This window comes from Amblyomma mixtum, chromosome 1 (genome assembly GCF_055824585.1).
Source record: "Amblyomma mixtum isolate Tamu chromosome 1, ASM5582458v1, whole genome shotgun sequence".
Taxonomy (NCBI): Eukaryota; Metazoa; Arthropoda; class Arachnida; order Ixodida; family Ixodidae; genus Amblyomma; species Amblyomma mixtum.
The window spans coordinates 156,017,302-156,040,837 of record NC_143012.1 but is presented as its reverse complement, the minus strand read 5'-3'; the positions used below and the strand labels follow the sequence as shown (position 1 = coordinate 156,040,837).

At 49.4% G+C, this 23,536-nt stretch overlaps 1 protein-coding gene across 9 annotated transcripts in view; it reads right to left on the bottom strand.

Moving 5' to 3' along the window:
• Window positions 1-23,536, bottom strand: part of pps (protein partner of snf) — a 150,772-nt gene that overhangs the window by 22,992 nt on the left and 104,244 nt on the right. For 7 of the 9 annotated variants that reach the window (XM_089558612.1, XM_089558620.1, XM_089558628.1 and 4 more), the window contains 7 exons: window positions 19,602-19,726; window positions 17,770-17,981; window positions 16,719-16,847; window positions 15,238-15,604; window positions 12,528-12,615; window positions 4,182-4,458; window positions 1,137-1,259 (listed from right to left, as the gene is read on the bottom strand). In XM_089558612.1, the coding sequence (XP_089414738.1) occupies window positions 1,137-1,259; window positions 4,182-4,458; window positions 12,528-12,615; window positions 15,238-15,604; window positions 16,719-16,847; window positions 17,770-17,981; window positions 19,602-19,726 (1,321 nt within the window). The remainder of the gene's footprint in view (window positions 1-1,136; window positions 1,260-4,181; window positions 4,459-12,527; window positions 12,616-15,237; window positions 15,605-16,718; window positions 16,848-17,769; window positions 17,982-19,601; window positions 19,727-23,536) is intronic. The other 2 variants (XM_089558635.1, XM_089558658.1) reach the window with 1 other exon arrangement.

Below are 23,536 nucleotides of genomic sequence, written 5' to 3'. Positions count from 1 at the left end.
CGCTTGAAAAATGGGAAGCTGTTCTCGCTAGCCCGGGCCCGGACGTTCAGTCCAGGGTCTCAGCAATATCGCAAGAGGTCGCCGACAGACTCAAACTGCCGCCCACCTGGAGCGGCTGAAGTACCCAAGAACATCACCGATGTATTGCTGACAATAAAGTTTTCTCTCTCTCTCAAAGCAGTTATCTGATTTCACAGTGCACTTCATAGTGCCCTTCACTTTCATAGATTAGACTATGGCACAACCACAATACCTGAGCAAATTAGCCAAAGACCAAGTTTGAAATGTCAGGAAAAGATATCCTCCTTGCTTTCTCCCCCCACTGTTTATCGCTTTGGCTGATCACATTTGGACGCCGATATGCTTGGACCTCACATGAGATTCCGCAAGTGGGCTTTCCCACAAATGACACCTGATGAGAACAAGATGGCTGACCACCTGCTTCAAGCAATCACCACAAGAAACCATGATAAATTTCATACCTAACGCATTTGTCCTGTCGCATTCACAACTCTCCTAGCATGAGCTCTGCCATCTCACTTGTACGCTGGGAAAGTCCACTTGTAAAATTTCGCATCAGGCCCATGCTTAACGAGCTTGATGACCTAAAGCTAGCTTGGTACAACTGGGTTTTGAAAAACATTGGCAGTGGCTTAGCTCTAGTTAAGCCTGGATATACAAGCGAAAAGCTGCAGTTGTGCTCCGTTTGACGTCATGGCTGTCGCAGTTCGCACACAGTGCACTGGGAGCACCACGATAACGGTGTAGGCAAGCGAGTTATATATAGCCCTCCTTCTGCATCAGTAGTAACTGTGGTAAACACGCGGCTGCAAGTAGAGTCATACGAGGAAGCTGAGCGCGCGCCAATGCACACTCGGTAAACGCGCAGAGCGCGCGAACGGCGACGAAGGTCAACCGGCGAAGCCGCGCTCGGCGGCGGCTCCGCCGATCACGCGCGTCTCTCCAGTGACGTCACGCGGCGAACTCGCGCATGCGCCGCTGTGGCTAAAATTGATCACGGCACACGCCAGACCCGGTGTTGACTAGCCTAGTGAAGCTTTTTGCTTCAAAAAAGAAAAAGGCTTGGATGCAAGGACTGACCAACGCAACTCAACAAACATGCAGGGTTAACTTACCTCCAGCAGCCGGAGGTTGTCGTCATCGATCTCCACCTCGCCCTTGTGAGTCTTCTTGAGGAGCGCGTGTGACGACACATTCTGAGCTGCCTCCATCTGCTCCTTTTTGATCATCTCGATGGTCTGCACAGCAAAAACAGTTGGCAACAACACAATTGCATGCTCACACTTGTGATACCCACATGTGCCACCTAACACAGTGCAGAACAGAGAGAACAGGCGCACTTTTGCAACGCTTTGCTATTAACTGCGCAAAATTTAGTGAGCTGAATTGTCATATAAAAATATTGTCATATAATTGTCATATAAAACACACTGTAAATTTCTAAACATGCAAACTTCCTACTGCTCCGACATTCAGCTGCTAGACACTCAAGAGCAGGATGCTAAAGGCCAACCCACATGGAGTAACTTTCCTGCGAAAACTGGCAAACGGCCGCCCAGCCGTGACCACACGGTAACAGGCAGCTGTTTGCCATCATTCATGCCGGGCTAGATACCGTATTTACCCAATTCCAACGCGCACCTTTTTTCGGGGAAAATACGTCTCAAAATCGCATGCGCGTTGGATTCGAGTGCAAACCGAAACTGCCCCATAGCTGCCCATCGTCATCGCCATTATACGATGTGGGAGCTCACTAACTGCTGGAAACATGGGAGCACGTTTGCTCGTCGTTTTCTGCGTCGCAGGAGCCGTTTTCAACCGGTGTGGCGCTTGTCATTGGTCGCGTGCTCAGCGACCACGGACCGCGTTCACGACGACGGTATCCCGTGCACTGCCGCGAGCGGACGCCTCATCACTGCCGTTGCACGATCAAGATACGCGGATCGAAGAATATGTTGATGAAACAACGGTTGTCGGAAACGCGTCATTTCGGCGGTAAAGTTCCAAAAACGATGAGACTCCTTTCTGTTTTGCGGCCGACTCTCTGACAGAGATTACATCGTCCGCAGGCGGGGCACGCCGCGCCGCTGACGAGGTCGTGCATCATGCCGATCTCACAGATAACAGCGCTCCCGCGCCCGTTTTTACAGTCGAAGATCTTTATCTTTCGCTCAGACGCACTGACGAAGTCATGGATGCTCCGCAAGAAGTATCGCCGTTGCCACAGTTAACGCCTAGCAGCAGACGAACCTCCCGGAACCGGAGCTCTCCGCTTGCGCTTGGGGCGTCTTCCTTTATACTGATGCTTTGTCAGGAAATTGCGTGAGCGAAAATCTCGTTTCTCAGTCACATCCATAGCGGAGATAGGAGAAAAACCCGGGCAGAAGCGTTGGTTCACGTCTCGGTGGCGGCAGAACGAAGAAAGAGCGTCTGCGCCCGACCGTGCGGTGGAATGCTCGTAGCCAATGGAACGGCTCCGATCGTACCACGTGATTTGAAGGGCCAGTCGCGACGCTCGACTCGGGCGGGAAACGATCTTTTTTTTCGTATTTTTATCAAGAATGCGCCGCTGCCGAAGTGGCTTCTCGTAGACCATGTCGTAGACGATGGGTAGGCCTACTTCCCCGCGAATATTCAAGAGCGGGCGACGCCGTGGAGCGAAATGCCGCGTTCCCGAAATTCGGTCAAATTCGCACTTTCGCGAGCCACCGCGAGTGCTTTAATAGTATTTTTTACTAACTTCCCATTGATTATTGGCTTTGATTTTTTTACACATAAAAGAAGAGGCTTGGGGGAATACAAAACGCAAGAAAATACAAAATCGACTTTATCGAAAAAAATCGCGGTTTTTTCACCCGCATCTCCCCTTAAAATATAAAAACGGTTGCAAATTATTTTCATTCGTGGAAGTCACATGCACGTTAGAAGCGGGGCTTGTAGTTTTTTTTTTTTTTCATTACCAATATCGGGCGCGCGTTAGAATCGGGGCTTGAAAATTTTTTTTTTTTTTTGGTGCCGTAAATTGGGTGCGCGTTGGAATCGGGGGCGCGTTGGAATTGGGTAAATACGGTATGTGTGCCAGGCGGTCAGCCGCTCATCGGAAGCGACAATGCAAGTTGTCAGCGCGGGTCAATCAGGGTGAGACTATGTGTGACTTCCGCCAGCCATATTTGACTCATATGGACTTGGCTAGCCTGCTACAGTGAACACGGCGACAGAAGCTACGTGCATCACTTACAAGAATAAATTGATAGGAGGCGTCCAGATGCGACCACTATTCCTCTAGAACACAAAAACGCTGTCACACCCCACACAGCAACACACCGCAATTTTCATTTGAACTGAATCGCTTTACATCTTGACCAGTTTGAATAGCAGGAGTCCTCTCTTATTCACACAGGCACAATTCAGACAAGACCCAACTGCAAGCTCAAGGCATTCGAATTACAGTTCATTGCTGTATTTAACAATAACATTTGAACCACATTCTCCAGTAGACTACTTTCTTGCACATTGTGCAATAATTGTTCAGTGCACAAATCTTTATGCGTTTTCAATCCGATACTTAACAGGTGCAACAGCCAAGATAAGGTACCTTTTTCTTATATACTTTTAAATCCTAGAAAGACAAACATGGTGATAGAAGCACCTTTCATTCAAATGCTTGGAGCACAATGCGATAGGGATGGGGGTTCTCAAATTGAATTCCGTGGAACGCTCGGGTTCCCTGAGGATGCTAGAAGCCACTTAACGCCAACCTTTTCTTCAGCCATGCTTTACTTTTACTTGTGAATCAAATCGTACAGCGATCGCTGCTTCACCACACAGCCATTCATCTTTATTTTAATTCAGGCATTTCTTGAGGAGCCTTGTATCGTCGTCTTTTTTTTTTTTTGCATGTATGTCAGGCACGAAGGGAGGAGAGACAGATGAAGGGTTTGTCACTGAGCACCTTCCGAGAGACCCTGCGGTTCCCCAAGGGTAAAAAAAAAAAAAGGAGAACCGCTGTTATAGCACACAGCAAGAGGAGAATCCTCATTTTTTTCATCTCAGTCAAGGAGACCCTGAATGCAAAAAAAGTGGTTGTAGCCGCATTGCTCGAAGTACTACATGTTCCGGCAGCCACAGAAAAAGCAAAAAGAAGGAGAGGAGACACGCACATGCTTGTTCTCCTGCTCACGCCATCGGGCCAGCTCCTTGGAGGCCAGCTCCTCAGGCGTCATGCGGACGAGCCGGTCGGGCGGGATCTTGCCGCGGAGGATCTTGCGGAAGAGCCCCTGGTTGCGGCTGTCCTTGATGTTGAAGACCAGGCTGCGGTACTTGGACTTGTAGCGCGTGCCCGTGTCCCGGAAGAACTTGAACAGCTCCTCCTCAATGCGCACCGCCATGCGGCGCACCTCGTCCGCTGGCAGCGACAGGTCCGTGGCCTCCTTGCACCTGGAGCACATGATGACAGACACTCGTGACCCTTTCCCCCTAATATGGCAGATGCTGGTCGGCGTTCCTGGCCTGGTGTGCAGACGCGTGTGCGTATGGGCTCCGGCCGTTTCTGCTATTTTGACCGACTTTTGACCTTCCGCCGAATCTTATTGTGTCTCCCGAAGTTCACGAAGGTGCTCGGCACCTGCCCAGCCCAATTTCGGGACCGGCACTCCGTTTTTGTGACCTGCATGGACACTTGTTTCCACCGAGTCCAGCGCCAGCCTCGCTAAGCCTACCGCCGCTGGCGATAGGCTCTGCTTCGCAGCCGGGCCCAGTGCTTCGCCAAGCATGGACGTCGTCACCGTGGAGGGGGAGGATCTAGCCCCTCAAGATTATATACCCACGGACTGGACCTATGTAGCCCGCTGCTACGAACGCGGCTCCGCCGCCGCTTCATCGAAACGCACTCCCAAGCCACCGCTGACGGAGACGCCTTCCGCGTCCGCCCAGCATACCGCGTCCCAGCAGCTACCTCCCTCCACGTCACGTAAGCTACCTCGAGGTGCACCGTCACTGCCACGTCTCCCTCTTGAAGACTTTAAAGTCATCATTCGCCCTCGCGGGGGCCTCAATCTGCGTTCCTGGGGCGAGAACGCTCTTCGCAGAGCAATCACCTCAAGCCTTCGTTTGACTTACTCCGATACCGCAGAGGACCGCCTTCGGGTGAATTTCGTTCACAACACCCTCACCTTTAGCACCCCGAACCGGGACCGCGCCATCACTTACACGAAGCTACAGGAAATCATCCTGGGCCCGACAAGCTACCCAGTTGCCACCTATTTGGCCCCGCCAGGCGCATACGTCCGAGGTATCATTCACCACCAGTACGTGGATGAGACCCAGGAGGAAATCATGGAGTACTTGATACCCCAGAATCCAGAACACTGCATTCTCTACGCCCGCCGTTTAGGCAAGACCCAATCTATTGTCATCACTTTCGCAGGGACAAAGGTCCCCCGCCAAGTCTCCTACGCAGGAAGTGCTGTGCGCTGCTACATCTTCAAGAACAAAGTGGAAGCCTGCCTTAACTGTCGCAAAACGGGACACCGAGAGGACGTTTGCCCGTCTCCCAAGCTCTCCAAGTGTCCTCACTGCGGAGTTTGCGACCCTGACGAAACCCATGAATGCACCCCCACTTGTATAGTTTGTTCTGGTCCTCACCAGACTGGTTCCTCCAAGTGTAAACGCCGCTACAAAGTGCCTGCTGCCGTACTGAAACGCCAGCTACAAGCTGACTCAGACAGTGCCTCCACCTCCCATCGTTCCCGATCCCGGACCCGTCGCCAAGGGGCTGAGAACACCTCGACCAAAATGGACTCCAACCGCTCCTCCTCCTCTTACCGGCGCTCCAGCCGGAATCGCTCCCAGTCCTTCCCACCCCTAGACTCCAAGTCGTCTCCTCACCGAGAGCCCTCCACGAAAAACCAGGTGAGCTGGGCAGCTGCGGCTTCTCACTCTCAGCAATCTCAGTCTCGTGATTCAGAGCTGCAAGCCCTGCGCGACGAGATAACAGCCCTTAAAGCTAGCAATCATAGACTCCAACAACAAAACGCTTCCTTAAAGCGTCCACCCTTTGCACCCGATCCACCACCTCAAACAAATGCCACTCTACCACTTCAACCTGTTCCTACCATCTCACCTCAGGCGCCCCCATCTACTCCCCCGCAACCCAAAGATACTACCTCTAGTCCTCCCTCTAAGCGGAAAGCTACCTCCCGCTCAGAACGCTATGTTAATTTTGCCGACCTTGAGGATTTTGAGGCTCGCCTAGAGGAAAACTTAGAGGCTAAAATTGATGCTAAGCTCGAAGCGAAATTTGCTGAGTTCTCCCAACAAATCCAACAGCAAATGCTCCAGTTCCAACAACAAATGCAGCAGCAAATCCAACAACAACTTAACACCCTCATGCAACAGATCCAAACACGCGTCACAGGCCTTGAAGCTAGGGGAGACGCAACGGCCGCCCTCCACACGACGCGCGTTAAACCATACGGTCGCTTGCCGCACGCTCCCACCACCCTACCCATTTTAGCTTTACCCACACTTCACCATGGCGCCCCGCCACCTACTTAATGTGTGGCAATGGAACTGCAGGGGGTTTCGCCGCAAGCGAGGCAACCTGCAGCAGTATGTCCAAAGTTCCGACATCCCCCCTGATATCATCGCCCTTCAGGAAACTCATGGCCCAGTGAAACTACCTGGCTATAAACCACACTCCCCCCTAGATGTCACCACTCCCGACACCGCTATTTTGGTTCAACGCAACCTGACGGCCGTCCAACACTCCTTAGACGACGTTGGGGTAGACTGCGTCTTGCTCGAACTCCTCCCTCGTAAAAGGGGCGACCAAAGCCTCTTCATTCTTAACCTTTATAGCCCTCCAAGAGACAGAAGACGCAACTTCACCACCCTTCTTTCCCGGGTCAACAGGCTTGCGCACCATTCTGGTCTCCTCATTGTAGGAGATTTCAATGCCCACCACCCCGCTTGGGGTTACCGCACCGCCAACCGAAAGGGTAACACACTGTGGTTGCGAGCACAGGAACTGGGCTTCACCCTTGTTACTGACCCTCACACTCCCACCCGCGTAGGAAACAGCGTTTCTGTTGACACTTCACCTGATCTGACATTCTGCAAAAACGTACGGTTCGATCAGTGGCTGAACACTGGGAATACCCTCGGCAGCGACCACTATCTCCTCGCGACCACCCTCAGCATGTCCCCGTTCCGCCGGAGAGGTCGCCCGACCCTAATCACGGATTGGGACAAGTTTCGTTCCCTACGCGCTCAAAACGCCCCTACCCAGATTAATAACCTGGACGAGTGGATCTCCAAACTGCAGGCAGATGTCTCTGCTACTACTCAAGAATCACCTATCACGGCTGATCAATCCAATACAGACAGCCGTCTCCTCCACCTATGGCAGGCCCGCGAAAGCCTTCAAAACCGTTGGAAAAAACAGCGCCACAATAGAACGCTTCAGCGTAGAGTAGCTCAGATAGACAAACAGATTGAGGCGCACACTATCGCACTGACTACCCAGCAATGGGGTCAAGTTTGTGACAACATGCGTGGACAGCTCGGGCTAACTCGCACCTGGCACCTTCTCCGTTACCTTTTAGACCCAGACGGTTGCAAAACATCCAAACGAGACACCATTTCCCGCATAGTCCATCAACACCCCGGCTCAGACCAGGATCTTCTCGATGAACTTCGTGTACGCTATCTCAATACTACTTCCCCGGACCCTCTCCCCCCCTACATGGGCGGTGCCAACCCTGCCCTCGATCAGGAAATTTCGGAAGCTGAGGTAAGATTCGCTCTCACTCAGCTCCGTCCTAACTCGGCCCCGGGACCGGACGGCATTTCCAACAAAACTCTCCGTAATTTAGATGACCCGTCCATTGAGGCCCTCACTGCCTTTATGAATGATTGCTGGAGAGAGGGTAAAATCCCCGCAGCATGGAAACATGCACGCGTGACTTTCATACCGAAGCCAGGAAAACAACTAGCTCTCGAAAACCTCCGCCCCATCTCCCTCACTTCCTGTGCTGGGAAACTGATGGAGCACGTCATTCTCAACCGTCTCAATAATTACGTTGAAGATAACCATCTCCTACCTCGCACCATGTTTGGCTTCCGCTCAAATCTCTCTACGCAAGACATTATGATCCAGCTCTCACGAGAGATACTGTGCCCCTCTACCAGAGCGGGCACAAAGGCTATTCTAGGGCTTGATTTAACTAAAGCATTTGACAGCGTCTCGCACCGAGCTATTCTCACTAACCTCTCCCTGTTAAATCCTGGTCACCGTACCTACGAGTATATACGTACTTTCCTCTCTGGTCGTACAGCTGAACTTAGCTTTGGCTCTCTCCTCTCAGACCCTATAAACCTCGGTAGCAATGGCACCCCCCAGGGATCCGTTCTCTCCCCATTTCTTTTCAATGTCGCCTTGCTCACGCTACCTTCTAAATTAGATGCTATCCCCCGGCTATCCCATACCTTATACGCAGACGACATTACCCTCTGGGTTTCAACAGGCAACGATGCTGAGGTCGAATCCGCACTTCAACAAGCGGTCGATGTCATTGAGCGCCATGTAGCCGCAGCCGACCTCTCGTGCTCCCCTCAGAAATCCGAGCTGCTGCTTATCCGAGGTCAATCCGGCCTCCACGGCCATCCTCCCATCTGCATTACTGCTAGTGGTCAGCCCATACGCGAAGTATCCACCATTAGGGTATTGGGGCTCCTCATCCAGAGCAATCGGAAAAACACCGACACTCTAGCTAAACTTACAGTCTCTGTATCGCAGACCATTCGTCTAATTCGTCGCATTGCTAATAAACATAGATATGAAAGAAGCCAACAGCCACAGAAACCAAGGGGCACAGGGGATATTTTTTTTTTTTTTTTTTTAATTTGTTTATTTATTTTGTGGTGTTGATTAATTTAGAATATTACTGAATATGTTATCGGTTAAAGCGAATTGATCCCACCGGCGGCAGTGGTTGTTTTTTCTTCTGCTTTTCTAATCAATTCGCTTTAACCGATAACATATTCAGTAATATTCTAAATTAATCAACACCACAAAATAAATAAACAAATTAAAAAAAAAAAAAAAAAATATCCCCTGTGCCCCTTGGTTTCTGTGGCTGTTGGCTTCTTTCATATTTATAACGAGCTCCTCATTCCCCTTCCCTTGTTTGCTTAATAAACATAGAGGCATGCGAGAGGCTGACCTCCGACGTCTTGTTCAGGCGTTTGTTATCAGTCGCCTCACATATACCCTCCCTTACCTCTACCTTAGCTGCCAGGAACAGGACCGCGTTGACTGCCTTATTCGACAGGCTTACAAGGCGGCTCTTCATCTCCCCCACCGGACCCCCACGTATAAACTACTGGCATTAGGGGTCTACAACACTGTGACGGAGCTCTCGGAAGCTCATCTCACTTCTCAGTACGAGCGTCTCACTCACACCTCCACGGGACGTCACATACTCGACAAGCTTGGAATACGCTTCGAAACAACCGCACCCGACAGGGTCCAGCTTCCACACCATATCCACAGTAACCTTATCGTTACCCCTCTTCCTAAAAATATGCACCCAGAGTATCATGTCGCTCGCCGCAAGCACAGGGCTAAGTCTCTGCACAAAAAATATTTAACAGATCAGACAGCAGTCTATGTCGACGCCGCTGAATACCCCGACCGCGAAGCTTTTTCGCTCGCGGTTGTAAACTACTGTGGACGGCCGCTAGTTGCGTGCTCCATTCCCGTCAGATTGCCTGAAGAGGCCGAGGAGGCGGCCATAGCCTTGGCGATGGTCTCCACCTCTGCAGAAACCATCTTCAGCGACTCTAAATCGGCGATTCGTAGTTTCGCCAAAGGCCGGGTCTCCCCTGTCACCCTCTCTCTCCTCCACTCCACCAAACTTCAACTCCGCCCGATCCAATTGATCTGGGTCCCTGCGCACTCGTCGCATCCAGGCAACGAGGCGGCCCACAATTATGCCCGAGGATTCGTCGACCGGGTTGTGGTGTCGCCCGTCCTGCGGACGGCGAGAGATCGTATGGTCACATTTCATGACATAACCATGCACTACCGCTTAGGTAGACTTCTATATCCCCCCGCACATAGTTCTCTCACCAAACCCCAAGAAGTTGCGTGGAGGCAACTCCAAACGAACACCTTCCCCAACCCCGCGATATATGCCCGCATATACCCTGGGGTCTACTCCCCTTCCTGTCAAATGTGTGGCCAACATGCCACTCTATCCCACATACTCTGGGCTTGCCCTCGGGACTACCCCCCTAGAGGCTTGCAGCTCTCGAATCCAGACCAGTGGGAGGCCGCATTGCTCAGCTCCGACTCGGACACACAGATCCGGGTTGTGACAAGAGCCCTAGAAGTCGCCGAACGCCACGGGCTCATGGCCACTTGATGGGGCTATAACCCCACACCGTCAGATACATCTGTCGACGAAAATAAAGTTTATCCTCCTCCTCCTCCTCCTCCCTAATATGGCAGTAACGTCAAGGAAACCATCTATCTGCCGTCTAGCGCTGATTCCATGTTTTCCGTCTCCAAGCGCCAACAGCTGTGCAGTTCCACCGATAGCCACCTTTCCTGTTCTATCTATTTAACGTCACCTCATCAAACTGACTAGACAACTTGCACTGTGCGTTCATGCATTTCATTACTCATCGCTCCTCCGTCCTCATTTTTTGCACATTTTCCAAAGTTGACAGCTGAAATTTAGTGGCTGTTAAGGAAAGGTAAAACAAAAAGGAAAAGTGGAAATGCCCCTAGGCATACCCAGCTGGTCGGTCTAGCTCTGTGGTTTGGTGCGGAAAGTGCCAAAGTCCAGTGTTTTCGATCCAAATCTAGAATGATAATTTGAAAAATCGTGGGGTTCAACGCACCAAACTGACATGTGGCTATGAAGGACACTTTAGTGAAGGACTCCAGATTATTTAATGTCACACGGGCACTTTCATAGGCTACTGACATGGCAGCCTCAGAGATTCTCAATCGCTATCAAACTCGAAGGAGTTGTGCTGCCGCAATATGGTGTACTCAGTGACCGTCAAGAGGTTCCATCATCTCACACCAAGGTAGTATGGCATCACCACCGCCACCAATAATTTTGCAGGCATGCTAGCAATCAACCAACAAGTTTAATCTGCAATGGTTAAAGACGAAATTTTCATTCAGTACAGTAGCTTTAATCACTCTTGAAACAAACTTGTTTGTCTTGTACAAGCCACGGTAGCATTCGTGCACTTTTGAGAAAGCTGGTGCTGGTTATTTTTGTATTGCTGGCAGCAATGGTATTATGCTTGCCGCAGTGTTTTGTCACAAAATAAGCTGCATATTTTGGAGTTCCAGTTTGGTTTGGTTTGGTTTATTGGGTTTAACGTCCCAAAGCGACTAAGGTTCCATATTTATCAAACATGATACTACCGTATTTACTCGCATAATAGGCGCACCCTTAGTTTGGTCGCGAAAAATCAGATAGTTGCACCCCGAACTTGGCACTGTGATCAATACTGTATTTACACGACTGCAAGCCGACGCCTCGCCGCCCCCTAATCTTTATTTTAACAAAGTTTTTGCTGAACTGACTGCTGGTCCCTACTAGTGCTGCTGCCGTCGCAGCTGCTGCGGACCCACAGCACGTACAACAACATCGCGTAGAACAGCCACACACAGTTTTCAGGGATGCTCACTTTAAACGTCTGTCTGGAAAGCTTCATCTCCAGCCGGAAACATTCCCGACTTAGGCCCGTGAAAACCTCGGCGCTTGGAGTCGCGTACGAAAATTTGCCACTAGCACTAAAGCATCTCTCCATCAATACTTGCTCTTGAACACAGTGTTCGATACCTTTTCACTTGACGCAGTAACCATCCTACTCTTTTTGTCAAGAGCAAAGCTGCTCCTCGCAGTAATACAGGCAGTCTTGCTGTACACATTTTGATGTTGAGCCATCAAAGCTCTTCGGACTTGGTGAAATTATCAGAAACTGCTTGCAACACAACACAACCTGCTCATTTCACGTTCACCGAGTCTTACCACAGCCTTACGAGTTCAGCACAGTGGTTCTGCATCACAGTTTCAGTGAATGAAGCCCTTGCACATTGCAAGGGACGGGTCCCACTATGACAAACTCAGTTAAGACGAACTCTTGGATAAAATGAATGATGTGAGACCATTCGGTTAGCTTCCCACAGGAGCCAACGTAAAAAAAAAAAAAAAAAATCCGCTTCAAAAAGAGTCTACTGTATTTGTCAACAGCCATGCATTTCTGCAACCTGCGCATGGCATGTTTACTATGTGGAAAGTAACAACCTATGATTTTGCATTGCTTTTTTTTTGCTTTTTTTGCAGGTGCTGCAAAAATGCTGAACAAGCAAAGAGGAACAAATGATAGCCTAGAAATGTGAGCTATGTCCTCCTTCTATGCAAGCAACCCTGGTCCCCCGTTGACAATGCCCGGAATGTTTCAGAGAATGCACTTGCCTGTTGAGCAGCGCGTCCCTGAGCACCTTCCGCACGTTGAGGCGGACTGGCTCGATGGATGGCTGTGCAACCTCCACTTTCTTTGTCTCTGGACCACATGCAAAGGAAAAAAAGAAACACATGGGTGAACTACACGGCTACAGGAAAACCACAAAGGCAGGGTGTCCCCAAGTCAGTGCCATACTACACAGCTGAGTGGCCTTGGCACAACACTGAACAGAAATAGGTCGGCTGAGACAACAATGGCTTTGCGTATACCACTGAACACCATCCCAACTGCAACCTCTGAACAGACTTACAGAACCCTTCCAACACACATGTGCATTATGAATGTGTATCCATGACTGATGAGAGAAACCATGCAGGTGTGAGAGAGTGAATGAAGTCAGCTGTTATGCTGGCAAAGTTTACTCCGACTACAGCTCAATCCCGCTTCAACGCAATTCATGGGACCCACGAAAAATTTCGCTGAAAGGCCAGATCATTGACAGATTGGATTGGACGTTTGCTGAACAACGCTTATTTTACAAAAATCTGCCAGCAATGCGGTCTTTCACCGTTTCAAAATCGGCGTCATGGCGCGATTTTCTTGGTAGTCTGGAAATCTCGGTCAATGGATGTGCTCACATAATAAATGCACCCGCTACATTCGCTTGCAACTAATATTTTTTCCACGTGTGTTTTAAAAGCACCCCGGCTGTCATCCTGCAAGAACCCTACAGAAACTGTGCTGCCTGGAGGAATTTCAGTGTGGATGGAGAAGGCTTGTGTGCACACGTGTCACAACACGTTGAGTAGTGGTCACATATGTACGGTCTTTGTCAAAAGTAACCAGGCTGCGTGGTTTGCTTCTAGCTCGTACAGTGGATCCCTTACAGCTTTCCTGAAGCTGGAATGGTCGTTAAAAGGTAAGGACTGGGGGTCTTCTTACCTTCCAACACTTTTTGATCTTTAGGAAAGCCACAAGGGCTCCACTATACAAGCTAGAAGCAAACCATGCAGCCTGGTTACTTTTGACAAAGGCGGTACCTCGGAATCGATGCTTTAGACAATGTGCCCGGAAATGGCTGCTTCGATTTTTCGAAGACGTTTTGCAACATGCAGTGCGAAAAAACCGGCGGAGTGTTGTTCAACTGAGTTTCCGCCTAGGACCACCGCCATACGCAGTGCCTGTACTAGGTCAGTGCCGGGCGCACCAGAAAAAAAAAACAAAAAAAAAACAACGTTATCACAAGGCTTGATTGCCTGCGGTGACTTTCCGAGCACAAATAAGTGCCTCTTGTTGCTGCCATCCATATTGGTGCAGGTCAACCGTTCTCCTCTGAAGCCTTTCTACCGGAGCAGCGTTCGTGGGACAGTGCGAGAGTGCGGTTTGGGAGCAAATTATAAAACACGCCAGCCTCATGCACATTATAAATGTCCCGCTCAGCATACTTCCCCAGCATGGTCTCAACGTTTATACTGAGCCAGGCCTGAACAGCAGAATCGCCAACTTGTGCGCTCTCCCCGGAGATAACAGGGCAGCTTATTCCTTGCCGGTCCCTAAACCTCTGGATCCACTCATTTAATGGGTTGAAACTTGGCTGGCAAATGACCTTGCCTTTGCTTGCAGAATCGGACCCCTCACGAGCACATTCTGGACTCGCACCTGGCAGAACCACTTGAAGAAAGCAGCGTCGACATCTTCGTACTTTGATGTACGTATCCGCTTCCTTGCTAGCAATCCAGAATCTTCTTGCAGCTGCTGTAGCACCTTATTCCTGTTTTTCCAAAATGCCGACACTGTTGTGTCGGCGATGCCATACTTCTGCGCGACAGAAACCTTCTTTAGATCACTTTCGACGCCTTTAATGATGCTTCGTCTCCAGGGATAAAGCTTGCCGCTTTTTTGAGTTGGAAGGACCAGGTGGCATGGTAACCTAGCGCAGCGCAACACAAGTACTGCAACACAAATGCAAGACAAGGAAACACGTTTTCCGATAGCTAGGCGGTAGGTGGCGCATGTGCAGAGCGCACAGCCGGCCTGTCAACCGGCCACCCCCTGTGACTGGACCTTCTCAACGTCCCCCTCCTCGCCCTCTGAATGGGACCCGCCCCTTTACGACAGGTTGCTCGGTGCCAGCCTTCGCTGCGCTGCACAAAGGAAAACAAAAGATGAGGCCGCTGGTTGCGCTTCTTCACACGCTGCACTGTCTGTTTCTCCTCTGTTTTTCTCCCCTCTGGCAACGGGTTTTGTGGCTTTCTTTGTAGAAGGTGCAGGCCTCGTAGCGCGGGGCAGTGCGCTCCGTTTTCTTCGAAAAAGCTGCACTATACCCTGTGTTCCGTCGCGCGCGACCACACACTAAGCGGCACGCTGCACAATGAACTCTATGGGAGGCGCACTGGTGGTCACATAAAGCCGCATTATATACGGTCCCGCACTATAGGCGATTATGCTATAAATGGTCTATAGCTTGATGGATTACAATGTGCACTTCATTTGGCACTTCCTGAAGAAATAATTTTTAACTTAAAACACTCAAGCTCTGTCGTTTTTTTTTTCATGGTAGCTACGGGAGCAGAATATGCTGCACACAGACATAGTCAAATTTGAGCACTGAAAATCCGCCACTTCTGTTTCGCAGCGTGTAGTGACAGCAAAACATTCCCAAGCAGTGATTTCAGCCGAATTCGCAAAAACATCCAGTTTGCAAATAAGCTACACACTCACCCCCACCCGCTTCGGCAGTGCCCGTGCCCTCCGCGGCAGCGCTGTTGGTGGCACCAGGTGGCGCAGTGGCGGTCGCCACGGCGGCATTCGTTCCTCCCGATGAGGACACCGTCGACTGTGGCTGGGCGCTACTGCTGGTGGGCAGCTTGGCTGGCTTGGGCTGCGCTGCCTGCTTGGCCTGAGCTGGCTTGGGCTGCTTGGCCGAGGGTGGACGGGCGGGTGTCCGAGCCACGGCCAGCTCGTAGGTCGGGTTGCGCACCAGCCAGTTGGTGAGGTTCTCGGCCGTGGGTGTCTGCACACCGGCCACCAGCTTGCCCGAGCTGCGCTCCGTGAACATGAGCCGCCGCTCACCATCCAGCTTCGCCGCCTGCAATTTTGAACAATTTCCAACACTGCTGTTCTCTTTTAAAACTCCCACTTCATCTCAAGGGACAACTACGCATTTGTGTACGCTGTATTCCAGTAAGAGGTCTTAAACTCCCCGGAGATGCTTAAAAAGTTTCACTATTTGAAAGTTGGCAAGAAAATGATCATACTCCTGATGTTAACAGCGCAGAACATAACGGGACACGAGGAGAGAAGCATACACAACGAGTGCTGACTTTCAACGTTTAATTGGAAAGGACACATCTTATATTTGCACCGCACACGTCACAGACACGTATCACATCATCCTGCACACTCAAAGCAAGATTACTGCACACAGAACAGCTGAAGTTCCTTCTTTGTTAACAATATCGACGGCTTGCTTACGCATTGCTCCCTTTGGCTATCTCGCGGATCAACTGGTCATTGTGTTTATTCAACACTTTGCATTGTTTGAATTCCGTGGGACATGTTTTGGAAAGGCAATCCCTTAAGAGCGACTGAAGGAGCATAAAATTAATGTTGATCATGCCTGCAGGCATTTAGGTATTCACGTAAGGGATCCCCTTAATCGGAAGAATCAGAATCAGTTTATTGTAACGAAAAAGAAAGTATAAGGGGGACAAATTTATACGGGAGAAGGAGTTCCTGTAGTCAGTGACCGTACTGGGACCTCCGAGATGCTACGAGACTTTTTAATATGAAGCAAATATCACAAATTGGAGCGCATTAAATATCCTTAACTCTTGAATATTCAAAACTATAGAATATCTGCACGAGCCTAATTTGAGCCGCCCGGATATTTACACGGTCTCACCCAATCACATCAATGGGCTCGCCCTTTCCTCAAAGAGACTACTGTCAGCATGTGACAAACAGGCATGCACAACAGTGCAAGGCACTGCTGCACTTTTGAGCCTTTAACCTCCCTGTGAGTGAGTCACAGTGCCCGGCACCTTTGCATTTCCCGTCTACAAAACTGTGTAACAAAAGCCTGCCTTCTGGTTGGGTGCAACATGGACTACCGAGCCTCACCAACCAGACAACCAAATGCCTGCAGGCTGAGATGCCAGTGGGGAGGAGTGAGCAAAAGGAGGCAGCACACATCTTCTCACCTTGATGGTCTGGCTCGCATCATGGACGTACTTGGCAATGCAGCCGCGGCCACAGTACAGGCCAATGCACTCCGCTTTGCGCTTGCATACCAGACACTCACGCACCACGGCCTTGAGCGCGGGCACGTCCTGCGCAACAAAAGAAGCGACTTGAGTCACTCCCAGAGGACAGCAACGATCAATGCGACAACACACCCTGAAACAACATGGGCCCATTGTCCAACTCTGACCTCTTGGGAAATTGACTGCTCAGAGTGACTACTCATCAAATACCACGTGTGTCGGGTCTAGAATGAAACTAGAACACGTATAAAGCACACTATCGCATCAGCAGGCGCAGCCCAATGACGTGAGAAAGTGCTATGTGAAAGTGACAACTACACCAGGTGCTGGTGCCGTGCTGGTGGTGATGGGACAGAGAGTCTGTGCCTGCTGTGACTGGTAAAAAGAGCAATGTGCTTCAAAAAGTGTATTTCACCCTTCTCGAACTGAACTCCCTGGAACCCTGGAACACTCTGTGTGTCCCTCAAGCACCTACCCCCTCCCCCCTCTTGCCAGCTTACTTTGGGACCAGCCATGCGGTAACTTGCTCATGGTCCACCACACATCATCATCATCATCATCAGCCTCACTACGCCCTCTGCATGGCAAATGCCTCTCCCATGTCTCTCCAATTAGCACTGTCCTTTGCAATCTGTGGCCTCCGCATCCCCGCAAACTTCTTAATCTCATCTGCCCACCTAACCTTCTGCCGCCCCTTGCTACGCTTGCCTTCTCCTGCAATCCACTCCGCCACCCTTAAGGACCAGCGGTTATCTTGCCTTCGCATTACATGCCCTGCCCAAGCCCGTTTCTTCCTCTTGATTTCAACTAGAATGTCATTAACCCGCATTTCTTCCCTCGCCCACTCTCTCCACTTCCAGGCCCTCAACGTTACACCTATCATTTTTCTTTCCACAGCTCGCTGCGTTGTCCTGAACTTAAGCTGAACCCTTTTACACAGCCCACCCACACAGCCATCCGTCAATAGGGGAACCGGGTGTGCACTCACAGGCTTGGCAGCAGCTGGGGCACCAGGTGGAGGTGTGCCCTGCTCCTCGGCAGCTGGCCTGGACTGGTGGGGGGTCGCTGGCTTGGGGGTGGTGGGGGGCTTCACCGGGTGGCCCCCTTTGGCATGGTGGGCCTTCTCGTTGGACGACTGACGGTGGAGCTCCTTCTTGACCGCCGCGCCAGGGCTCTCCCCTGCAGGCATCAGGGCTGCCCCTGACAAGTGGAACTTCACCGTCACACTACCCTGATGCCCCAGGACAAAGAGTGATGAAGACACCCAAACCACACCCTTTCTCCATGAGCCTCGCACGTTCATCTTAACAGCAACCACATCAAAGACCCCTCATTTGGGCGATATTTGGGGCCTCTCGTTTTCCAGTTTTTTTTTTTTTTTTTTTTTTTTTTTTAACGGGGGCTATTTTCAGAATTCAGCAGTTCAAGTTCAGGTACAAATTAACTGATTAAGCAGATGCACACCTTGGGTTTCACTGGCTAATTTTTGACAGTGCCAACAATTACCTACTAGCGATTGATTTGCTGCGGGGCATAAAAAGTAGTTTTAACGTACCAGTTCTTGGAAACGTCCAATAATGCTGGTATGCACAAATTAACTGGCAGTGCAATTGAAATTTCTATCAGTTAACAAGCATTCCTTTGCAGTAAATATGAGAGAAGCCAACAGCCACAGAAACCAAGGGAAACGGGATTTCTTTTTAATTATTTATTATTTTGGGCTGTTTGATTTAGAATATTACTGAATACGTTATCGCTAAAAGCTAATTGATTAGAAAAGCGGAAGAAAAAACAAACCACATGCCGCCGGTGGGATCTGAACCCACGACCTCCGAATTACGCGTCCGGTGCTCTACTGCTGAGCTACGGCGACGGCTGTCAAATCTTCTGCTTGCGGGGGTATTTATGTTTTACAAATAACCTAAACTTGAGAGCGTTCATCAGCGCCACCCACGTTCAAAAGCGGCGGACGTAGCACGTCCTGAGTTACCGCTGATGTGACGTAGAACGTCATCGAACTGCGGGGGTGGAAGCTGTGTGAGAACCCTCTTATGCTTCCTATGGCGTCAAGGCTGCCAGAACCGAGGCCCTCGCTAAGCAATTAAGCAAATAAGAGAAGGGGAATGAGGGGCTCGTTATAAATATGAGAGAAGCCAACAGCCACAGAAACCAAGGGAAACGGGATTTTTTTAAATTATTTATTTATTTTGGGCTGTTCGATTTAGAATATTCCTGGGAGGTCGTGGGTTCGGATCCCACCGGCGGCATGTGGTTGTTTTTTCTTCTGCTTTTCTAATCAATTAGCTTTAAGCGATAACGTATTCAGTAATATTCTAAATAAAACAGCCCAAAATAAATAAATAATTAAAAAAAAATCCCCTGTTTCCCTTGGTTTCTGTGGCTGTTGGCTTCTCTCATTCCTTTGCAGTGTACAGAGTGCACATTAATTTCACTCCTTCACGTGACACTGCGATTGTACTGAACAAACGCTGCACGATGGTAATGCTGATTGTAAGCAGACCCAACAGCAGACAAAATTTGGCAGCAAAAAGAAATCTGCTCACTAAACATACAAGCTTCACCCCGTGCTCGCTCTGCAGACGAGTCCCTCGTGGTTAGAACAAGGCAGTAGGCACGCTCATGCTGTCCAAAACTTCAGCTACCGAAACAAGCGTTCTGTCATCACTTTGGCGAGAAAATAGGAAAGCAGTAAATAGGCAGAAACTAGGGAAGCGCAACAACCTGCACTCTCTTCCGATTTCACACAACTGGATGATGGCCTTCCATTAGCGGATGGTGATGGCAACCATGGTGACTCACCCTTGGAGCACTTGGGGCAGACCCACTCCTTGTTCTCCTTCTCAAGCAGGCGCCCCTGCTGCCGCGTCACGCCCACACACGTGCCGTGAAACCAGTCCTTGCACCGGTCACACTCTATCATGAACCTGCACACGCCACCAGAGACCAGCCACGACCCAAGCGGGCCACCTTTAGCCCCGGCACCTCTTGGGCGAGCAGTCAGAAAGCACGGGCCATTCTACACAGTCGGGCAGGTTTACTACTGACCTGGCCAAACTACCTGCGAGGCCTACGGTCACTTAGTGGGCCTTGGTGCACGGGTTGATGATATGATGGGACCACGGTGAGTTACGCACTTTACTGCGTACAGAAAATTACTGCCCTAGTGAAGTGAAACGCGACAGGCTATGCAACCGTAGAAACAGAACTGTTAACAGCCATGCTGAGTGGGCGGCACTTTTCTACTCGTCAAGTAGAGTAAGTGATTGACAAAAGAAAGCGTAGCCCAACACTTACTGCATGCAGAAATGCTATGCCTCAGACATGCAAGTACAGCCAATTCAAAGTACCTCACTCACTCACTCATGCATGATGATGATGATGGTGATGATGAGGGTGGTAAAATTACACGCATGATCTTACACCGGTGACACTGAAAGAAACAAGAAGACACAACTCGACCTGCAAAAGGCTTGTGCCTTTTGCGTCTCCTCCTTTTGTACCATATTTGCTAGCAGAACAGCCAACACTGCTCAGGCTGCACGATGCTGGCACCAAAACTTTAAAAGCTTATCTAGTTTTTCATAACAACCCCTACAAAACTAACCCAAGCATTCTTGTTTCAGCGCCCTTTCGAAATGGGCACACCAAGGACTCCTGCCGCTTCCACTACACTAATCTTTTCAGAGCGTTAACACAGGTTTGCTCCAGATCATAATTAAAAGGAACGAAAAAGCAAAGGAAGGAATTTTTGCTCTTCTTTTTATGCGATGCCCAGCAAAACAAACAAGCAAAAAAAAGGATTGCACTGCTTCGTTGGCTAAATTGACACTGAAGGGCTCAATGTACTTACCAACTAAGTGACACTACACGAACTGAATGGCATTTCAAAAAATTTTAAGAGTTAACGAAATTGCCACACAAGCATGAGAAACGGCATTACTGTTTGTTCCCCTCGGACCCACAAAGCTAAGAGTTTACAAGAATTACACCAAAAACCACACATGACATGGCAATCGTGATCAATTACACTGAATGCCAGCAAATAGGGTACAAAAGTCAAAGCAGAACTCTTACTCCCCTGTGCAGAATGCCATCCAGATACAGCAACAGGAACAAAGCATTTTAGCGTTCTGAAAGGATACCATACAGGACGTTGTCATTCCAAAGCAATCGGAGCCTTTTACAAGGGCAGAGTCCAGCCGCCCATGGCCTCTATGCGAGACACTGCCTCCCCTCCTCCACTATGTCCCTTCCAATCACCCCATTCAGTGGCTGAGCTGTCAGTCCTACACTGACCATGCAGGGTACTGCGCTCTTCGTCCTCCCAACTATCACAAACCAATCATGTTGAGTGCCACAATCACCAGGTGCATGCCGAAAAGGCTAGCACAGCCCCATTCCAGCACTTCCGCAGTATGTTGCTGCAACAAGCCCCTTTCGCGTCCACCTTCGGCCAAAACGCAGCTAACCCGCATAGAAAGGTGCTGCACCACGATTGTGCGGAAACAGCCACTTTGCGCAACTCTTTGGTGGTGCCTGCACACTGGTGCATGCCGAGTGCCTATGTTTCAAACCAACTTTAGCTCCTGGACAGTGCCGCTAGCCTTAAAACTGCTCCTTACAGGGCCAAAGTCTCCCCCTCATATACGGCTTCAGCAGCCTCAGCTGGAAGCTTTGGGAACTGGCTCATGGAATGATGATTGCTGTTACATTGCTTCCACTGCTCTTTTTCCCTGGGCTCCAGTACCAGCCTCAAATAAGGTTTTTCTCTCCTCCTCCTGCTGCTGTGCCGCTCACAGGCCAGTACAGCTGGCTAGCGGACACCATCTCTTGTGCCTCTGTAAGCCACACGCTAAGTGTAAAAGTGTCACCAACGTGTTACCCAATGTCGCTCAACAAGTAACAGCAGAACATCCCCCTATTTCCAGGCTAGATATCATGACGTTAGTGAATTGCTGCAACATGGGGGGACTGCAAAGGGAACGCACAATACAGATGAACGCACAAGGTACTGGTAACTTATCAGTGACATGAACAAGCTGGAGCAACACGTCAACCCACAGTTACATATTACTGCTTTAGGCCCGATCTGTCAGAGAATGGACGATATGCGAAATGTGCAGCGCCATCTCTTGACGCTCTGAGAACTAGGCCCGCCCTGTTGGTTCGGTAGGGAAAACAAAACCGCTGCCTTACGTTGGGTTAAAAAAAAAAAAAAAGGCTGCACTTCGTTTGAAACGCGAAATGCCAATGCACCGTTGTGCTGCCCTGTGCATTCTGCGAAGACACCATGATGCAAGAGGGAACCCGGTACATTTCAGCTTCTCACTTTTTAATTTTTTTTTTGTACTCAGTGCCAACATTTTAATGACACCAAATGACACGCGAGTTGTGTGTCAGCACGCCAACCAGCGCACGGCTTTTGCTTTCTGCACCGATTTTTCATAAAGCTTTTTAGGTGATTTGATGTTAAATTATTTATTCATTTATTTATTTATTTATTTATTCAATAAACCCCTAAAGGCCCTCAATCGAGGGTATTACATAGGGGGGAGCAATGACACACAACGCAAAATAAGAATGAGCAAGCACCAAGGTGCAATACATAAATACAGAAAGCGCATGTAGAAAACAAAACAAAAACCTGTAGTATACATTGTAATTTACACGAAAAAAGAACAGGTAGTGTTTTAGAGGCATAACAACCGCAGGAACAAAACAAAATAATAAAACAGCCGAATGCAGCAAGTGGTACAATCAATTAGTAAAGCTAAACAGACATTTGGGTTAGAAGGTCCTCAAACTTGTTAAGATCCCTTTCAGAAGCGATGTGTGATGGTAGATTATTCCAGTCGACTATAGTACGCGGTACCAAAGAGTTAGCAAAAGCAGAAGTGTGGCATGATATGCGTTTAACTTTCCGTTTAACTTTCAGCCAATGGTCGCGACATGGAAAAAAAGATTCAAGTGATTGAAAAAAATCGTTATGGAGCAGAACATGATGGTAAAGTTTATGGAAAAGGGTCAAGCGTGATAGTTTGGGGCGATGTGATAACGTATCAAGTTCAGAGTGAGCCTTTAGTGCGGTGATGCTAGTATGACGAGAATAATCAGAAAACATGAATCTAACGTCATGGTTTTGCAAAGATTCCAAGTCATCTATAAGGTAGGCATATTCGGATAAGGATTAGGATAATCCTTAGGATAAGGATCAGATAATTAGGATAGGGATCAGAGTCCTTGTTCCCCCTGATCAAGATTAGGAGCAGATTTCGCGCGTTTACTAACTCTCTGATAGCGCACAGTCAGTGGGATGTGAACCTATCGACGCATACTTGGAACAAAGCAACAGAGGAGGCAAATTTTTTCGGCCGGCCTAAGCCTGTGTTGCTCAAGCATGTAGTCTAATTGCGAAGAAGCATGTTCACTAATTTTCCGGCAAATCATGGCCATGGGCATTCAGTACCTCGATCGCTGGTGCACTCAAAGAACCATATGCTGATTACTGCTTAGTTTTCTACATGTTCAGTTGAGTTCATCTCGTGTTCCATTATTATCTAGAAGGGCTAGAAAGCTCTTTTCACCACAGAGTTGTTGAGAGGTGCCACGCGCTGTTTTCTTCTAATGTCAAGTGATTACGCCTGCATGTTATGCATCTTTGTGATGATGTTAATGCATCTTTCTGATGTAATACACATTGTGTATAAAAACTGAGGTGTGACTGTTTTTTTTTT